At 47.1% G+C, this 16,526-nt stretch overlaps 2 protein-coding genes across 17 annotated transcripts in view; one reads left to right on the forward strand and one right to left on the reverse strand.

The window, feature by feature from the left end:
- LOC142053766 (dynein axonemal assembly factor 11-like) overlaps window positions 1-2,989 on the reverse strand; it is a 63,963-nt gene extending 60,974 nt beyond the window's left edge. Inside the window, exon 1 of the mRNA XM_075085851.1 lies at window positions 2,899-2,989. Coding sequence (XP_074941952.1) covers window positions 2,899-2,974 — 76 coding nt within the window. The 5' untranslated portion in view covers window positions 2,975-2,989. The remainder of the gene's footprint in view (window positions 1-2,898) is intronic.
- Window positions 2,990-10,758: 7,769 nt separating this feature from the next.
- Window positions 10,759-16,526, forward strand: part of PHF20L1 (PHD finger protein 20 like 1) — a 55,483-nt gene continuing 49,715 nt past the window's right edge. For 10 of the 16 annotated variants that reach the window (XM_075085852.1, XM_075085854.1, XM_075085858.1 and 7 more), the window contains exons 1-2: window positions 10,818-10,984; window positions 12,084-12,189. In XM_075085852.1, the coding sequence (XP_074941953.1) occupies window positions 12,107-12,189 (83 nt within the window). In that variant the 5' untranslated portion in view covers window positions 10,818-10,984; window positions 12,084-12,106. Of the gene's footprint in view, window positions 10,985-12,083; window positions 12,190-16,526 lie in introns of all 16 variants that reach the window. The other 6 variants (XM_075085857.1, XM_075085862.1, XM_075085868.1 and 3 more) reach the window with 2 other exon arrangements.

The following is a 16,526-nucleotide window of genomic DNA, read 5'->3' on the forward strand; positions in this document are numbered from 1 at the left end:
GCTGTGTCAGCTACCTCCGTATTATACTACACAGGCAGTCCAGATAGATAGACAAAAAGTGGTCAGAAAGGATCTAAATCAAGGAAACCTGCGATGCACAATGATACCCCTCTGTGCAAAGCCATGCCCAGCCTGTGTTGCATCTCCTTGCTCTTTGATTATATGGTATCAGAAGGAAATTCAGTTGGTATATAACTTGATGTTGACACAGGAATATGCTTGAGAGGAATTCTGTACGATGTCACATCGATAGAGAAGAGCAGTGGAAAAGCACACATGGGGAAAAGAAGCGCTTTCACTAGAATCTGCAACTCCCCCACCTTGCATCCAAAAATACTGCTCCTTTAAAAACTATTCTATCAGAGAAGGAAAACAAAAGGAAGAGGCTAATACTGAAATCCATCAGTCAAGGCAGAATTTTGTTGAGGTCTCTAATAGACCTTGGGCGGGTTCTCATTAGAGTCCTTTGTAAACTTCCTCACAAGAAGATCTGACTGTTACTGAACAAGAAGGTAGGAACACTAAGAAAAGCAACAAACACATCTATGCTAGAAGCTGGCTGACTTAATTTTATTAAGGATTAAAAAAGTTCATGAATTAGCACCCTACAGTTGATATTGAAGGGTTAAAGCAACCATGGTGGTCGGCCTTGAAACCTCAAATAGAGGGAATACAAAGCCTCTGAAAAACAGATCTGCAAAAACCTGCCTTGGGGCTAGCCCTTGTTCAGGCAGAAGCCACAGCAGGAGGTGAAGTAGCACCCTACCTCCACGATAACCGACAGGATGAAGGTATGACCTCTGGTTACCTCAGGTAATTACAAAGTACAGCCCTGGGAGGAGACCTTAGATGTAAATGTGAGCCCACCTTAATATAATGAGCCAAACTAAAAGTAAGACATGTGCAGATGAACTTTTGTACAAGTAACCAGTCAGATGTTTTAATGTAACTTCTTTTGTTATTGTTTTGTATAAAAGGCCCCTGTGTGTTTCTAAGAGGTGTGCTGGCTACCGTTAAATGCCCAGAACTCCCCTCTGCAGACTGGCAATAAAGACAAATACCTCGACTCAGTGTGTTGACTGGCATTTTGCACACTGGGTGAAGAACCCTGATTTAGGGACAACGCAGTGTCTGCAGTGACTAGAAGCAGCCAGGACAGAGCCAGCTGTTGGCCAGCTGTGCTCTAGCAGGATCTTATTTGCAGAGAATAGCAACATTAATGCACCGATCACTGGTTTGAATGGAGAATGAGTGGGAACGGGCCTTGAGGTGGCAGGGGACGTGTTGTATGAATGACCTGCGTTCACGGTACCTAGGCTAGCAGGACATCAAGCTTCCAGCACAAATCTGCATGCAGCACGTTAGGACCCCCAGGCTGAGGGGGAAAGGACAGGAACTAAACCAGGTAGGACAGTATGGGGAGACTGATCTCTCTCAGCTCTAAAGGGTGTAATAGGGCATGACCAAACCCAGCACAATGTGGCCAACGTAGGAAGAACCCATAAGACATGGTGAGGACTCGATTGCCCACATTCCTTGTCTTCGGCATCACTGCAGTTAATGCCGGACAGACCACCTGCATAGCAGCACTGTTGGTGGCTGAAAGCTGAACGGGCCACCCGGACACACACAGCTTTAGGGTACCACCTAGGTGCTCTAACTAGGCACACAAAATCTGAGTCTTTGGTTGGGAGTTTCCTTGTTACATTATGAGTCCCAAAATGAAAATTAATGTTCCTCTAGAGGCGGTGATGTACCTGAGACCCTGGATGGTTTCTGTGATAGTCCTGATGTGAGCTGCATGGAGCAATGGTGGAGGGTCTTGTACTGATGTGCAGTGAAGGCTTTTGGCCAATGTATAATTCTAAAGGATGGTAGCACCCTTTATATATACTGAAAATCTATAGATAGGGAGATGTTGGTACTGCTGGTTCCTGAGACAATGGTACTGGCAAAAGACTGATGATACTGGTGTCATGGTCATTTCTATAATACATAATACAGATCGATGCATAAATGAAGACAAATAACAATTGACAGTGATACTCTAATAATGTTCTTTAAAATGCCTGTCTTCCATGCTGTTTTACACTGCACCCTTATCCGTTGTCTCTCCATTTGCATGTAAATAACCACTGTGGTCTGACAGTGACTGAGTTCCTTTCTGCCTGTATGCCTGCATTTAAGCAAAGTTTAAATCTCTGAAGCCTGTACTGATACGAGGCAGACCTTTCTGGAACTGTTTGTGATTTTTTAAGCTATGCCTGTGCCATACTTACTTTTCACCTTTCCAGCTGAATTCAAACTGATGTCCTGGACTAATTCAACTGCTAGGGAGAGGAAAAGGCGCAGACAGCCTTGGCATCCACTGGAGGATCATGATACACTAGAAGCAGAGTGGTTTTATAGCTGGATGCTCTCCAGCATTGCATAGAGATCAAGGATTTGATTGTGTCCTACTGTGCAATTGAGCACAGAGACCAGAACTATGATAGTCTTCCAGAGCCCTGTCCATACGATGCCAGCACAGACCCAATGGCCAAATATCAAGAAACAAGGGACTCCTTCCATAAAAAAATGCTTTGCAAGCATTTTACAGGCAAGGTTGGACACTCAGGGCTGATCTTAATCAACAACCATCCTTCAGCCCCTGAGGACACCCCAGTTTTCACAGGACCATAAAGGAGACAGGGAAACATCACATTAGTTTTACAAAGTGATTGGTATTGCCTGCTGGCAGATGCGATGTATATTTTTTTCATTCTCCCTGCTGGACTCCACCAGGTTGGACAGATGTGAGTTTTGCACTCCTGTTTTCCTTCAGTCCAAGTTGCAAATTCTCTCTACACATTCATATTGGCAATCTGGCTACAAAACTGTCCTGGCTAGACTGCGTACCTTGTAGTGATTTGCCTGTAAGTCTCTTCTTTCCTCTTACAGTGCTCCCCAATGTCACTACGACTGCGACAAACATCCTGCTGCTGAGTGCTCAAATGGTGACTCCAACACAGTCGTCGTCTTGGCAGGACATTCCTCCTGTCCTTTTCTTCCACCCATCTTGAGGTCAGTTCTCAAAAATGGCAGACCATGAAAAAACTTATCACTGGGATAAGTTTGTGAGTCGAGTGCTCTGTTGATCCACCATAAAGTACATGCTGAATTTCAATCTCACAGGGAAATAATCTAGGAAATCAGTGCACAATCAGAGCAGGTATTAGCACAGCTTTTGTTCAGTACTGTTCCCATCAAGGATTTAAAAGAAACTTCAGTAAAATATTTACTGGTGTGTTCCAATCTACAGAACCTCCCCTAAAACCAAAACACAATCCAAGACATATGGCTGCAATATGTAAGGCAGAAGTGAGCAACACATTGCACAGCAATGTTTCTGAGGCAGAAACACAAGTAAATCTCAAGAGGTCTAACATTCATTGCAAAACAATATTCATAGCACAGCAAATCTTGAGTATGCCCCCAAGAAATATCAAATGGATACACAGAAAGCGGTTTAACCGGGCTATAACATGGCACAGCAAAGCTGCCTTCATCCAAAATGGGTAGCTGCTCCCTTCCAGCCACGCAGAGCATCAGGAGGTACCACTCTGCAAGCAGTAACCTGCTTCCCAGGATTTCCTTCAACCTCCATCAACAGTGTTTGCTCTTTCTTTGCACAGATTTGGGACTCTCATGAATGCTGGAACTACCTGTATAAATGCAAAATTCATTACCCAAGTGGCCTTAGCAGGTCTCACTCCTCAGCATCCTCATTTTACCACACTTCGCTCTTACAATATTGCTAGCAGAGAACCTTACTTCTGGGTTATAGCTTCATATCACCTCTCCAGCACGCAGTGAAATACAGTGCTGTGGTTGCAATACTTGTCAGCAAACAGCCAGCTCCCCAGGATAAATCATGTATTGAGGTAAAGGCATTCTGCAAAGAACCAGAGAGCAATTGCATAAAAACTGTCCAGCTTCAGTGTCTTTCAAAACTGGGAAAGACTGGGGTTGGTGTCTCAAACCCATGGGGAGGGTTACTATTTTGTTTGGTGTCCATGGCAATGGCTTTTAGCTGCTTTCTTTTCCCACAGAAGGCCCCATGCTCCAAAACTCAGCCACCTCAGGGTATTTCCCAGCATCTGGAAACTTTAGGGCTTTAAAAGGAGAAGAGAAATATTTGGTGTGATAATGTAAATCTTCACAAAAGGAGGGAGGAATTTCTGGAGGGGAGGGAGTTTCTGGGATGACAGAGAAAGAAGGGCAGGGAAACTGAAAAGGATGACATGGTAACTAATGCCAGACAGGGTGTCAATATGGACGAAGGAATGTCAGGAAAAGGACAGATGATGACAGAGCAGAGCCAGGCTGTGACCAAGCTGCCTACAAGGATGGACAGAGTGGGGCAGAGGTGCTGCTGCATGTTTGCTAGGCCGAGGCCATGCAGGCACTGTTTAAATACAAGCACCAGCAGTCACTTTAAATATCACTTCCTGCTATAAAAAGGGTAAAAACCAAAGATTTTTCTTCTGTCGACTGTCACCTCATGATTGCAATATCTGACATTTGAAGTAGTTCTTGTATGGACTAATCCAATTGTCCACTAGAAAAAATAAATTGCAAAATAACCAAACTGATGTCTGGGTCTCTCACCATAATGTTTTTTTATCCCAGGTGTTTGATCGTTCTCCCAGATCTTTCCTGAACCCTTCCAGTTTTTGGATGGCTTTTCTGAACAGTAAGTTATTTTAATAACAACGTACTGGTGCCAAGGCAGAGATAATGTCACCTCTCCACTCCTACTCAGTATTTCCATGTGCATGTACTTTGCAAAGACTGCATTAGTCTTTTCAGCATCAACAGCACACCATGCGCTCATGCTCAGCTGATTATGAAATCCTCTCTTCCCCCTCCAAGTCTTTGTGAGTCACTGACTGGCAAGATAAAATCTCCTATCCAGCTTGGTTTCCAATGTATGGCCTGTAAAATATTCACAACGCTGAAGACATGCTTCGTGACAAGATTAAACACCAAATTTCGAGAGGAGCAGAAGTGACGAAATCCACTTTCCTGCATCTCTCTGCTTTTTGATGTTCTGGTGTCTGAAGGACAGTAAGCACTGAGCCTTTCTGTCATGGAGAGGTCGATGCAGTCGCTCTTCCCTGCCCAGTTGAGCATTTTAATGAAACAGGTTGGGATAATGTGATGAGACCTCTGTCTCTCTGTTAAGCTTAAAGTAAGGCAGAAGTTTTAGGAGTAAGTAAAGAAAGGGAAAGGCGAAGGCAGACATGCAATGCAGCCACGTATGCCCTGTTTTCCTAGGAGACGACACTAAATATTGGAGACGTTTTTGTGCTAAAAGGATAAAAAAGGGTCTTGGCCAAAGTCACTCCTCACTGGCTTTATGGTGGAACGTGGCAGGTGAAATGGGGTCCTGGGCCGTGGGCAGGGTGGGGGAGGCATTGGGGTAGGCAGGACAGGGCCAGGAAGGGCTGTGGGTGCCCTCAGGCGTAGAGCAGGGCAGGTGTGGGTGTACCTGAAATGGCAGCACAGAAATGGGGGCACTGGCTGGGGCGCACTGATTTCCTAACTGTTGTGATAATGGTGCAACAAAATGTTGCCCTGTACTGCTGGACCACAAGTGGTCTTCTGCTGTTCTGAAGGCAGTGTGGCAGGAGTCACACACAGCACCCTGCATTGGGCTGCCCCTTCCTCTTGAGTCCTTAATTTGGGTTCCCACCTGCCATTGTGCCCCTGTGCTCCCCTGGGCTTGAGGAAATGGGCTTTTGGTGGGCTGACGGCTCCTGGGATGGGCCTGGGAACTGCCGGCGCAGGGTATTATTTGGGCTCCCTCTCCTGCTGTCGTTTCTCTGTGTTCCTTTGTGGGTGTGCAGATAAGCTTTTAGCCCATATTACTGAACACCTGGGGCTTGCTGTGCCTCCACAGCCTGCTGTCAGCTCTGCCTCCCTCTCCTGAGAGCCTCAGCTGTGAAGTGATGCACAAGGTGCCACGCACTGCTCTGAGCCCTTCTCATACTGCAGCATAACCCAGCCAGTCTCCAGCAGTCTACAGAGCATGACTCAACCACCCATATGTACCCTGTCCCATCCTTGCTACCTCTTTTATTTTTCCCCCATCTCCCTCTCCCTGGACAGAAGCACCTTCGCTTGTCTAAGAGCATCCTGACATTGCACGTTCATTGCCACTCAGAGAGGTCTCATTGCTAATGCAACAACCCTCACCATCCTGTAACAAAGCCTCTAAACAAAAGCCTGCATCAAAACTACATTCAGGGTAGTAAGAGCTGGAGAAATCAAATGAATGCAATGGCAACTTTTTTTACTAAAGAGAGAAATAAGCTTTTTTTCCTTTTTTTCCGGGTTTCGTTTTCTTTTGTTTTGTTTTTCTTCAAGCCCCCTTCCTCCTTCAGTCTCTCCTGCTTGCCATCACCACCCAGAAAATGGGAACAGGGAAAAAATCAACGGAGGAATAAAAAACCCCATAGCAAATAAATACTCTAAAATATCCCATTGCGCAGTCTCTCTATAGAGACTTCAAGTGGGAGGCAGCCTTGCAGGGACTAACCAAAGCGGATGGGTTGACCTCAGACAGCAGCCAAACACCCACACAGCCACTCGCTCACTCCCTCTGCAGTGGGATGGGGGAGAGAATAGGAAAAATAAAAGTGAGAATGTAGATACAGATAAGGACAGTTTAATAAGTGAAGGAAAGCAAAAAAAAAAAAACACCCCTAAATCAAACAACCCAACCCCAAAAATCCCCAAGCAATGCAAAGGCAATCACTCACTACCTCCTACCAGCAGACCCATGCCTGGCCAGTCTCCCAGCAATGGCCACTTTGAAAGACAAAAGCCCCACCATTCTTCTTCCTCTGCCCCAGATTTTCTTGCTGAGGTTGATGTTTTATGGCATGGAATATCCCTTTGGCCAATTTGGGTCAACTGCCCTGGCTGTGTCCCCTCCTAGTCTGTTGCCCACCCCCAACCTGCTTGCTGGGGGGCAAAGTGGAAAAAGAAAAAGCAAGACTTGGTGCTGTGCAAGCACTGTTCAGTAACAGCCAACACACTGGCGTTTTACCAGCAGTGCTTTACCCACAGATCATGGCACCACACAGACAGCTATGAAAAAAGTTAATTCCATCCCAGCCAGACCCAGTACAATCTCTACCTCTTGTTCCATACCATTTCCATCATACTCAGGTCCTACGCTCTCCGATACACCCCCATCAGTCAGGACCCTCCTCCTCGTTGTTTAACATGCACATAGCCAGCACTCCCTTAGTCTGTGGGACATGCCCCAAATGTCCCTAGAAATCCAATCAATTCATTTGGTCCATGACTTGCACTCCACACAGCAGGTTTCCATGTCGGATGGCTTTGCACAACACAACAGGATCCACTGGTAAACAGCATATTGCCTTCCACTTTCTGCTAATTTATTATACTCTTGGGCCTGAGCCACCACCTCACGTGATGCTCCAAAATCTCTCCTTCCTGGCCAAACCGTGATCTCTTCCAGGATTCATGGGCAGTGAGGGTTCCCCATTTGAGCCCATTGCCTGATCAATGCTACCCACTTACTCCATGTAGTGTTGGTTGCTGTGACGGAATCGCTCGACCCCTTGACCAGCCTGGCGATGGTTTGGTGCAGGCTCCAGAAGAGCTAAAGGACTGAGCCATAGCTGAGCCGTGAACTCTTCTAGTATCAATCTGTTCTCTGAAAACCCACAAAGGAGCAGAGTGGCACCGTGAGCATTGGTGCATATGAGCTTGGAACACTGACCATGTGATTGACACATCAATAGCGGGTAGGTTTTCCAAGACTCATTTATCAAGGACCAAAGCAAGCTGTGGGTACAAGGAGTCTCATACATACCTTTTCCATCTCATTTAATTTGACTACAAGCCAACCACCTTACCCCATAAATATGACAGCCTAAGGGAGCCGTCTTTGAGCAATCCCAGCTAAGGAGCCTGGCTGCATGGCAGAGATCTCCCCTTGAGCTGGGACGCCTCTCAAGGTTGCTCTTTGAGGCAGAGAGACCTTTTACCAACAGCAGATCTTTGGTAAGCGACCCATATCGCCCATAACCTTGTAGTATGGTAGCTTTGATTTTGTCTTGGTAACTTTGATTGCATGCTGAATTAATGCTAATGAAACATTACATAAACTTTGCATGCACAATCCCTTAGACATAAGCCCCTGACCAAGACTGAGACTAAGATTGGACCTAGCCATACCTAAGCTCTATCAGGAGTTTAGAAAGCAGGGAGGTCTAACTCTGAACCTCATGACTCAACAGGAGGGTCCCCCTTGCCCATTTGCGTCCCTGGTCTCTCTGTGAATCACTCTAACTCGAGTGTAACTCAATTTTCCTTACTTTGTTTCCTTCCACACAATAATTAATAGAGTGAACCTTGCCTAAGTCACACTTTTACAACATCATATTAAAACCACTTTTGCTACTACCTTTGTCGGTGATACCTTAAGCGTTCTAAATCACCCATTTGCAACAAATTGGTGCAGCTGGCAGGATCGTAAATCAGGGCTCGCGACAGTTGCGTAAGGTGTAGAGGGGACCCTTCCTATGAACATCTGTTGCAGCACAAGCACCTTGGACCCTTGATACCCCCAGCTCCAGAACCCTGGAATTTGACCTTGGTGCCCCTATGGCGCAGAGCGTGTTTCTAACAGCTGGTCCTGCCTGGACAGGCCAAGGGCTTCCACACAAACCATGTCCTGTCTGTCCTGTTGCTGTTTAGGGACTGTGGTGGGTTGACCTTGGCTGGATGCCAGGTGCCCACCAAAGTCAGAGTAGGGCAATGAGAAATAAAACCAAATCTTAAAACACCTTTCCCCCACTCCTCCCTTCTTCCCAGGCTCAGCTTCACTCCCGATTTTCTGTACCTCCTCCGCTGGAGTGGTGCAGGGGGTAGTGGTCCATTCATCCCACATTGTCTCTGCCACTCCTTTGTCCTCATATTCTTCCCCTGCTCCACCGTGGGGGTCCTTCCCACAGGAGACAGCCCTCCACAAACTTCTGCAATGTGGGTCCTTCCCACAAGCTGCAGTTCTTCACAAACTCCTCCAGTGCGGGTCCCTTCCATGGGGCGCAGTCCTTCAGAAACAGACTGCTCCAGTGTGGGTCCCCCACAGGGTCACAAGTCCTGCCAGCAAACCTGCTCCAGTGTGGGCTCCTCTCTCCACAGGTCCTGCCAGGAGCCTGCTCCAGCGTGTCCTTCCCACGGGGTCACAGCCTCCTTTGGGCATCCACCTGCTCTGCTCTGGGGTCCTCCACAGGCTGCAGGTGGATACCTGCTCCACCATTAACCTCCATGGGCTGCAGAGGGACAGCCTGCCTCACCATGGCCTTCACCACAGGCTGCAGGGGAATCTGCGCTCTGGCACCTGGAGCACCTCCTCCCCCTCCTCCTTCACTGACCTTGGTGTCTGCAGGGTTGTCTCTCACATATTCTTACTTTTCTCTTCCATCTGCTGTGCAGCAATTTTTTCCCCTATTCTTAAACACATTATCCCAGAGGCGCTACCACCATCGCTGATGAGCTCAGCCTTGGCCAGCAGTGGGTCCATCTTGCAGCTGGCTGGCATTGGCTCTGTCTGACATGGGGGAAGCTTCTAGCAGCTTCTCACAGAAGTGACCCCTGTAGCCCACCTCCCCATCAAAACCTTGCCATGCAAACCCAATACACTTGAAAAACTTCCTTCAGGTCACTTGATAGACAGGACTTACATGGTGCCTGTGACCTAGAAGGTGCAGTCTCCAGAAAACCGCTATGCCTAGGAAAGCTTGCTTTTTTTGTTTTGCTAGCTGGTGGAAACGCGATTTACTGATTGCATCCGCGGGGATGTGATGCTGCTGCTCTTGCCATTACAACAAGGTTAGAAACATCTGTCCTGGAGGAGGACGAAGGTCTCCAGGAAACAGTTCCCAGAGTACAGGGACAGCAGCCATGCATGGGCCAAATGCCAGGCTTGGCTCAAGGCCAGCGCTTTTATCACAGGTCTCCCAGAGAGCGATACGCAGCACAGCAAACACAGAAAGCTGACAGCAGCCATTAAGGAGGCCTGGAGGCCAATGCGCAGCAAGAAAGGGACCAGTGACAGCAAGTAACAGCTGAACAGCTGTAACAGCTGTAAACCTGGCGCACCCTGGCTGAATCTGTCGTTACCGAAAGCCCCGCGCCACGCGCCAAGAGGGAGGCAGCGGGCTGGCCCCACCAGCAGCCAGGCGCCCACCCAGCCGCTCGCAGCAGGGCAGGGAGAGCTTGGGAGGAAAAAAAGCGAGAAAATGTGTGTGTCGAGATAAAGCCGGTTTCCCGGGTGAGGGCGGGAGGGACGCGCTCGCCGCGGTAAGGCCACGGGTCTGCGCCTCCTGCTCGCCGGCTGGCGCCCAGCCCGCCGCCGCCTTTGGCCACCAAGGTGGCCGCCCCCACCCCTTGCTCCCTCTCCCCTGTGTTAACGGCTGAGGTTGATGGCGTATGACGGCAGCAAGGGAAGCCGTGACGCTGTGCCCGCATCACTCGGCGACGCTGTCACCCACGCGGCGCCTCCCACGGACCCGACCCCGCACCCCAGGGCCCGCTGCGGGGTGACGGGCGCTGTCAATCACCCCGCGCCGCCGCGCATGCGCGCCGAGGCCTCTCTTTGTCTCCCTCGTTTGTTCCCCCCGCTCCCCGCCCCGCCCCGCGTCACGCGGCGCCGCTCCGCAGTCACGTGCCGGGGGCGGTAGCATGGCGGCGCCGAGCCGCGCCTCGCGGGCCCGTCGCGGCGTGGTGACGCGGCGGCGGGGCGCGGGGAGGATGGGGCTGTGAGGGAGGGCGGCCGCCGCGCCGGACACCCCGCGCCGCGCCGAGCGGGAGCAGCGGTCGCTGCGCCGGGGCTGGGGGCCGGGGAGCCGGGGCCGCCGCAGGCCCCGCCGCGCCGCCTTGCCAGTCGGAGGAGGCGGTAAGGAGCGCGGGGAGGGCGCGGGCGGCAGGGCGGGCGGCACCGGGGCCGCGGCCCCCCCTCCCTCCCCACCCCGGGCGGGCCCGGCGCGGGGCTCCGGCGGCCGCCTCACGGCGCCCGGGCCTGGCGGGGCGGCGCCCCCCGCCCTCCCCGCGCCGAGCTCGGCCCGCGGCCACTCGCGTCCTCCCGTGGGCCTCCGAGAGCGCCCGGCCCCCCCTCACCGCCCGCCGCCCCCGGGGGCCCTGCCCGGCTCCGGGCCCCTTTGTGTCTTCCGCGCTCGGGGAGCGGCGTGGGCTGCCGCGGGTGGGCCGCCCTCCCCGGGGCCGCTGCTGCCTGCGCCGGCCGGGGAGCACCGCTGTAGGGCCGGGGGCTGTCCCTCCGGTCCGGCGAGGAGGGAGGGAGGGAGGCAGGCGGCGGCACCCCCGCAGCCCGGCGGCCCCGCTGCTCGGCAGGCGTGCGGCCGGCCCTGCTCTGCCCCGGGGGCGAAGGCAGCGCAGCAGAGTCGCGATTGTCACGAAAGTAGTCGGGCAGAGAAGTGGTTTTTTAGTAGAGGCTGAATTACCAAAAAAACCCGTTAAAAGGCGCTTGTGAATCAAACACTCAGTGGTGCGAATAAGACAGCATAGAAAGGCTGGACACGGCTTTTTTGTTTATTTTTGGTTCTGCTAATTTCATCTTGCCCTTTACTCCACGTTTATCTTTAAATTTCTGTTCTTGGTAAGGTACATTTTTCTCATTATTGACCTTTTCCACAGCAGAGGAGAGAACACATTGACTCTACATAACTCTTAGAATCACACTCTAAAGGGATGTCAAGGAATTACAGTGTAGTACGGTTGCAGAGATGAGCACTAGTTGGTTTTTTTTTAGACTTATGTTTGATGACTTTTTTTTTTGGGGGAGGGGAAGAAATCTGAATAAAATACACAAATTTTTTTAATGACCTCTTTGGGCTTTGACTACTGAACACTAAGTAGCTAATGGAAAGTTGGGATAGAAATTTCATATTTTCCGTCCTCTGGAATTTATTTGCTGTCAGAGGCACGTTTCAGACAAGATTATGTGTTTTAATATGACTTTTTTTTTTTTCCTTCCCAAGGTAGTGAAAAAGAAAATATCAAGATGAGTAAAAAGCCTCCAAATCGTCCTGGAATCACATTTGAGATTGGTGCTCGCTTGGAGGCACTGGACTATTTACAAAAATGGTATGGAAGACAGTGTGCAGTATTTGCTAATAGCAAAAATGTGTATATTGTATGTTTTGATGTCTAATTATAGAACTTAGTGCACCTATTAATTGATTGTTTTACCTGTGAACTTCATGAATTTCTACATAATAAGCCTGTTAAAATTCTTAGCTTTTAGGGAATTATCCTCTCTTCAGAAATCAAACTAAGCTTTTCTACCGGTTTTAGTTCGTTTGCTTTTAGTTGCTTGTGCAGCCATAGTAAGCAAAGAGCATTTCCAGAGCGGTGTGGAATGCAGGGTCATGTGCGAGACGATGGGTGTGTTAATGTGGCAAATTTCTGTGACTAATGAATTATTTCGTTTTAGTTTGAAGGCATGCACACAATTTGTTTTGTGTTCAGTTATCATACTTCATAGTTTTGCAAAACTGAGTTTAAAAAAAGAAAACATCCTTAATTGGAGTTTATGGAATAGGTAAGTACGGTTGTATCCAATGGTTGGAGGAATAAAATGCTTAAAACTGACTCTGCACCACCCAGTCGTATCTTGAATAAGAGTCAAGACTATAAAATGGAAATCTGTGGGCGCAAGGAGCACACTACACAGGACACGTGTTGGGAAAGGAGTGGTTCTTTTGAAATAAATTGTTAGTCAAAATTTTATTAACGCAAGTGGGCTAACTTCATGTGTCCTGGCCATGCTGTTTCAGTTTGAAAAATCCCTGGTTTTGTTAATGTAGGTGACACAGGAAGCTGATGCTTCCACCCAGACATTTTCTTAGCTGCTTTCTGTTTAATTAGGGCTAGGAAACGTAGAGGCCTGTACCTGCTCTTCTGTTGCATTCCTGGAGAGCTAAGCATGTTCCTGGAAATATCTGATCCCACTAACTCCAAGTTATGCGATAGAGAAGTCTGTGCATTATGTACATGTTCATTCCAGTAGTTATATGCTCTTTGTAAAAATTTGGGTTAAACCTTTTTATCTGTAAAGCTTTGTTTTTAATTATAGCAAGTGTCTGTTTTAATAAATGGTCTCTAAAGGAAAATACGGTTTACAGAACAGCCCTTGTTCTTGTCTGTCGCCGTAGAGTGGGTTTCCAACACACTGGTTCTATAACTGAATGCCAAGATCATGACTGTTCAAATAGTGCTATAAAAATAAAATAATTTTAATAGAACTTTTTATAGCATCTGTGACTAGAGATAATTGGTTAATATAAGTAGATAACAGAAGTTAATATGTAGAAATAGCTTCACCTTATTTATATCAGAAAAAGGTCACTGAATATCCAGTGTATGTGTTTGTTGCCGAGCCTTTTCCCAGGGAAGGGTCACGTGTTGGTTCTGGAGCATTTGTCTAGATTTGGCCTTGTCAGGGTAGGCCCTATCACAAGCTCTGCAGCTGAGTTGCTTGGTATTTTCAGGCAGAACAGAATTTATCCTGAACTTTCTAGGAATTGATTCATCATCTGGACCACCAGGTAGAACAGTTCGTATGCATGTAAACTTTTGTGGTGCCGTATACAGGAGCAGAAAGTTAATATTAAAATTTTGCAGTTAACAGCAACACTGAAAACAGGAGTCTGTTTCAAATGAAATAATATTCATGCACGTAACCAAGGAGCTTGTTAGAGAAAGCCTACTGTCATGTTATTATTAGGGTGACATGGGCCGGAATAATAGTCTATGTGAGGTTTTTTTTTCTCAGCTTTCTGTTGCATAAGGGGGTGGTGAATGTTTTTTAAATTCCTGCTATATATAAGCTGTATGCCTTCCCCTTATCCACACGCAGAAATACGTACTTCAAGGAAAATAAAGTTGCTGAACTTACATGAAATCTCTTTATAATTTTTTAACAAAACCAAAATAGAAGAGCGATAGGAATGCTTAGCTCAGTATTTCTACAAGTGACAAATTGAGAACACTTGCTGAAAAATAGCCTTTGAAAGGGTTTTCATTTTTTTCTCCTCCATTTTTCTAAAAGCCTGCTGTCATTTAAAGATCCAGCGTTCGTGACCAGTTAAAATGTTAATCGAGAAAGGCTTCTAGAGAATGGGAAAAAATACAGTAAAGTATGTTTTTGCTTTCTGAGGCACTTCTGCAGGTTTTAGATTTTTATCTGTGTATTAGTTGCTGAAATTAATTTCATGGGATCTGGTGTTCTGTTTGAATTCTGTACACTTTGGAGAGGGTATTGTGTACCTTGACTATTTATTGCTTAAAAACTCAATACTTTTAAATGAGGAAGTTTTTGTGGACAGTGTTTGGGTCACTGGTATCATTTGGAATGTACGATTACGGAGTAGAGGAAACCCTGGTCAAACTGATCAGTGACGACAGGCTGTCAATGAGCATGTTTATTTTTGCTTTATTGTGGAGATAACAGCAATTGCTTCTTTATCAAGTGCAGCAGTATACTGTTGGAGGGGAGGTCATCTTACATAATGAATTTGTACCACTTGTTAAATTTAAATTCACTAAAGCAAACTATGAAATGCTGCTCTAATCAAAATCAATGGGATCATCTGTCAGCAGGTAGGAAATGTGGTGGGATTGACTGATAATAGAAAATTATTAAATATGTCCAAGGCGATCAGGGGCGTGCAGTGTACAACCTGTGAAGACAGGGTAAGGAAACTGGACTTGTTTAGTTTGGAGAAGGCTTCAGGGGACCCACTAGCAGCCTTCCAATACCTGCAGGGATGTCATCGAGGAGTCTTAGCCAAGCTCGCCACAGTAAGTGTCTGGTTGGAGGACAAGAGACAACAGGCACAAGTTGAGACAAGAGAGGTTCAGGCTAGGTACAAGGAGAATCTTTTTCCTTAAGTAGTGGATCAGGTTGCCCAAAGAGTTTGTGGAGCCTCCGACACTGGAGGTTTTCAAGACTGCTCTGGATAAAACTCAGGAAAACCTGGTCTGATCACATAGCTGACCCTGCTTTGAGTGGGAGGTTGGACTAGAGGCTTTCTGAGGTCCTTTCCAACTTGAGTTACCCTCATACAAAACCTGATACATGTGCACAGCACCCCCTGTGCACCCCAGTGGCAAAACAATCGAAACATCAGTAAAACTGCCCATCCCTGCAAGTACATGCCCATGTGTAAGAGTGGTTCTCAGGCTGTTAGCTCCCCCGAGCAGGACGCAGTCTCTGCAAAGCTGAGGTATTTAAAGATATATCTCTTCTGGTTTGTTTTTTTCTGTTTTCTTGTGTCTTTTGTGGCTCTAGCTCTCTGCTGGTTCTCCTGTAAGTGCCAGATATTGCTTTGAAAAAGCAACCCTGCTATTTTTCTGAGACCATAGTGTTTATTAATCTGCTTGATCTAAACTACAAGTTAGGTAACGAAGGAAGTACAGCTACTTGGCCCTTTTTTGCAGTTCTGGAATGGAAACGGCTCGCTAAAATAGGTTGGTTATCAGAACAGCAGCACTTTGACATAACATATTTGATTATCTGGATGGATTTCACCCCCCCTCAATATGGAGGAAGCTTTTTCCCTGTAAGACTTTGGGAAATCTTATTTTGTACAGTCCTTGCTTTGGATCTTAGTTGACTGGGTTACTTGACAGCAGGTATTGAAAAGATTGTGAAGACTCTGCTTTATGCTGATATAATACAATATATGTAATAAAAGGTGGGGATTTAGAAATAGCTATTTTCAGATTTTGCAGGTACCAGGAGACCATCTGTGGAGAAGTCAGAATGGAGGGTATGTGGTTTTATATGCCCTACAAGATAGAAGGGAAGACTTTTCATACCGTTGTTATGAAAGCAGGAGATATGGGTCTGTTTCTAGACTTTGTAGGTGCAGACTTGGGCAAATTTACTAATGTTTTTGCACTTTTACATTTTGAAATAACTGTTGTCCCATCTCGCAGGGCAATTGACCACTTGTTGGTCACTTTTGAAGGGTCAAAAGGAAGATGATGATGTCAAAATGAAAAATACAGACTGTGTGGCCGTTAATACGCATTAAGCGCGTTGGAGAGAATGGGTATTTTTTTAACACTGTCAAGAAATGAAAACTGAAATTTTCCCATGAATTTTCCAATACAAACATTGGAGCATTATTGTCTGACTAGTGCTTCATAGTGTAAATTTTGTAAGCCATGTTAAATTTTGCAGCTTTACAAAAATGTTGCATAATTCCCAGGCTGGAATCGGTGGAACCTGGGCAGCTACCATCAGCTAACAATAGTTTTCCTGTTCTCTGTTTAAAAAAAACAAGAACAAAACCCCCTGACATTTGGATGAGACTTCATTTGGGATTATTAAATACTATTTCCGGCATGCTATTACAAAAAACACCCCCAAAACTTGTAGGTTATTGTTTCTTCCCACTTGAGTGTGGTGGTTT

Source organism: Phalacrocorax aristotelis, chromosome 2 (genome assembly GCF_949628215.1).
Source record: "Phalacrocorax aristotelis chromosome 2, bGulAri2.1, whole genome shotgun sequence".
NCBI lineage: Eukaryota > Metazoa > Chordata > Aves > Suliformes > Phalacrocoracidae > Phalacrocorax > Phalacrocorax aristotelis.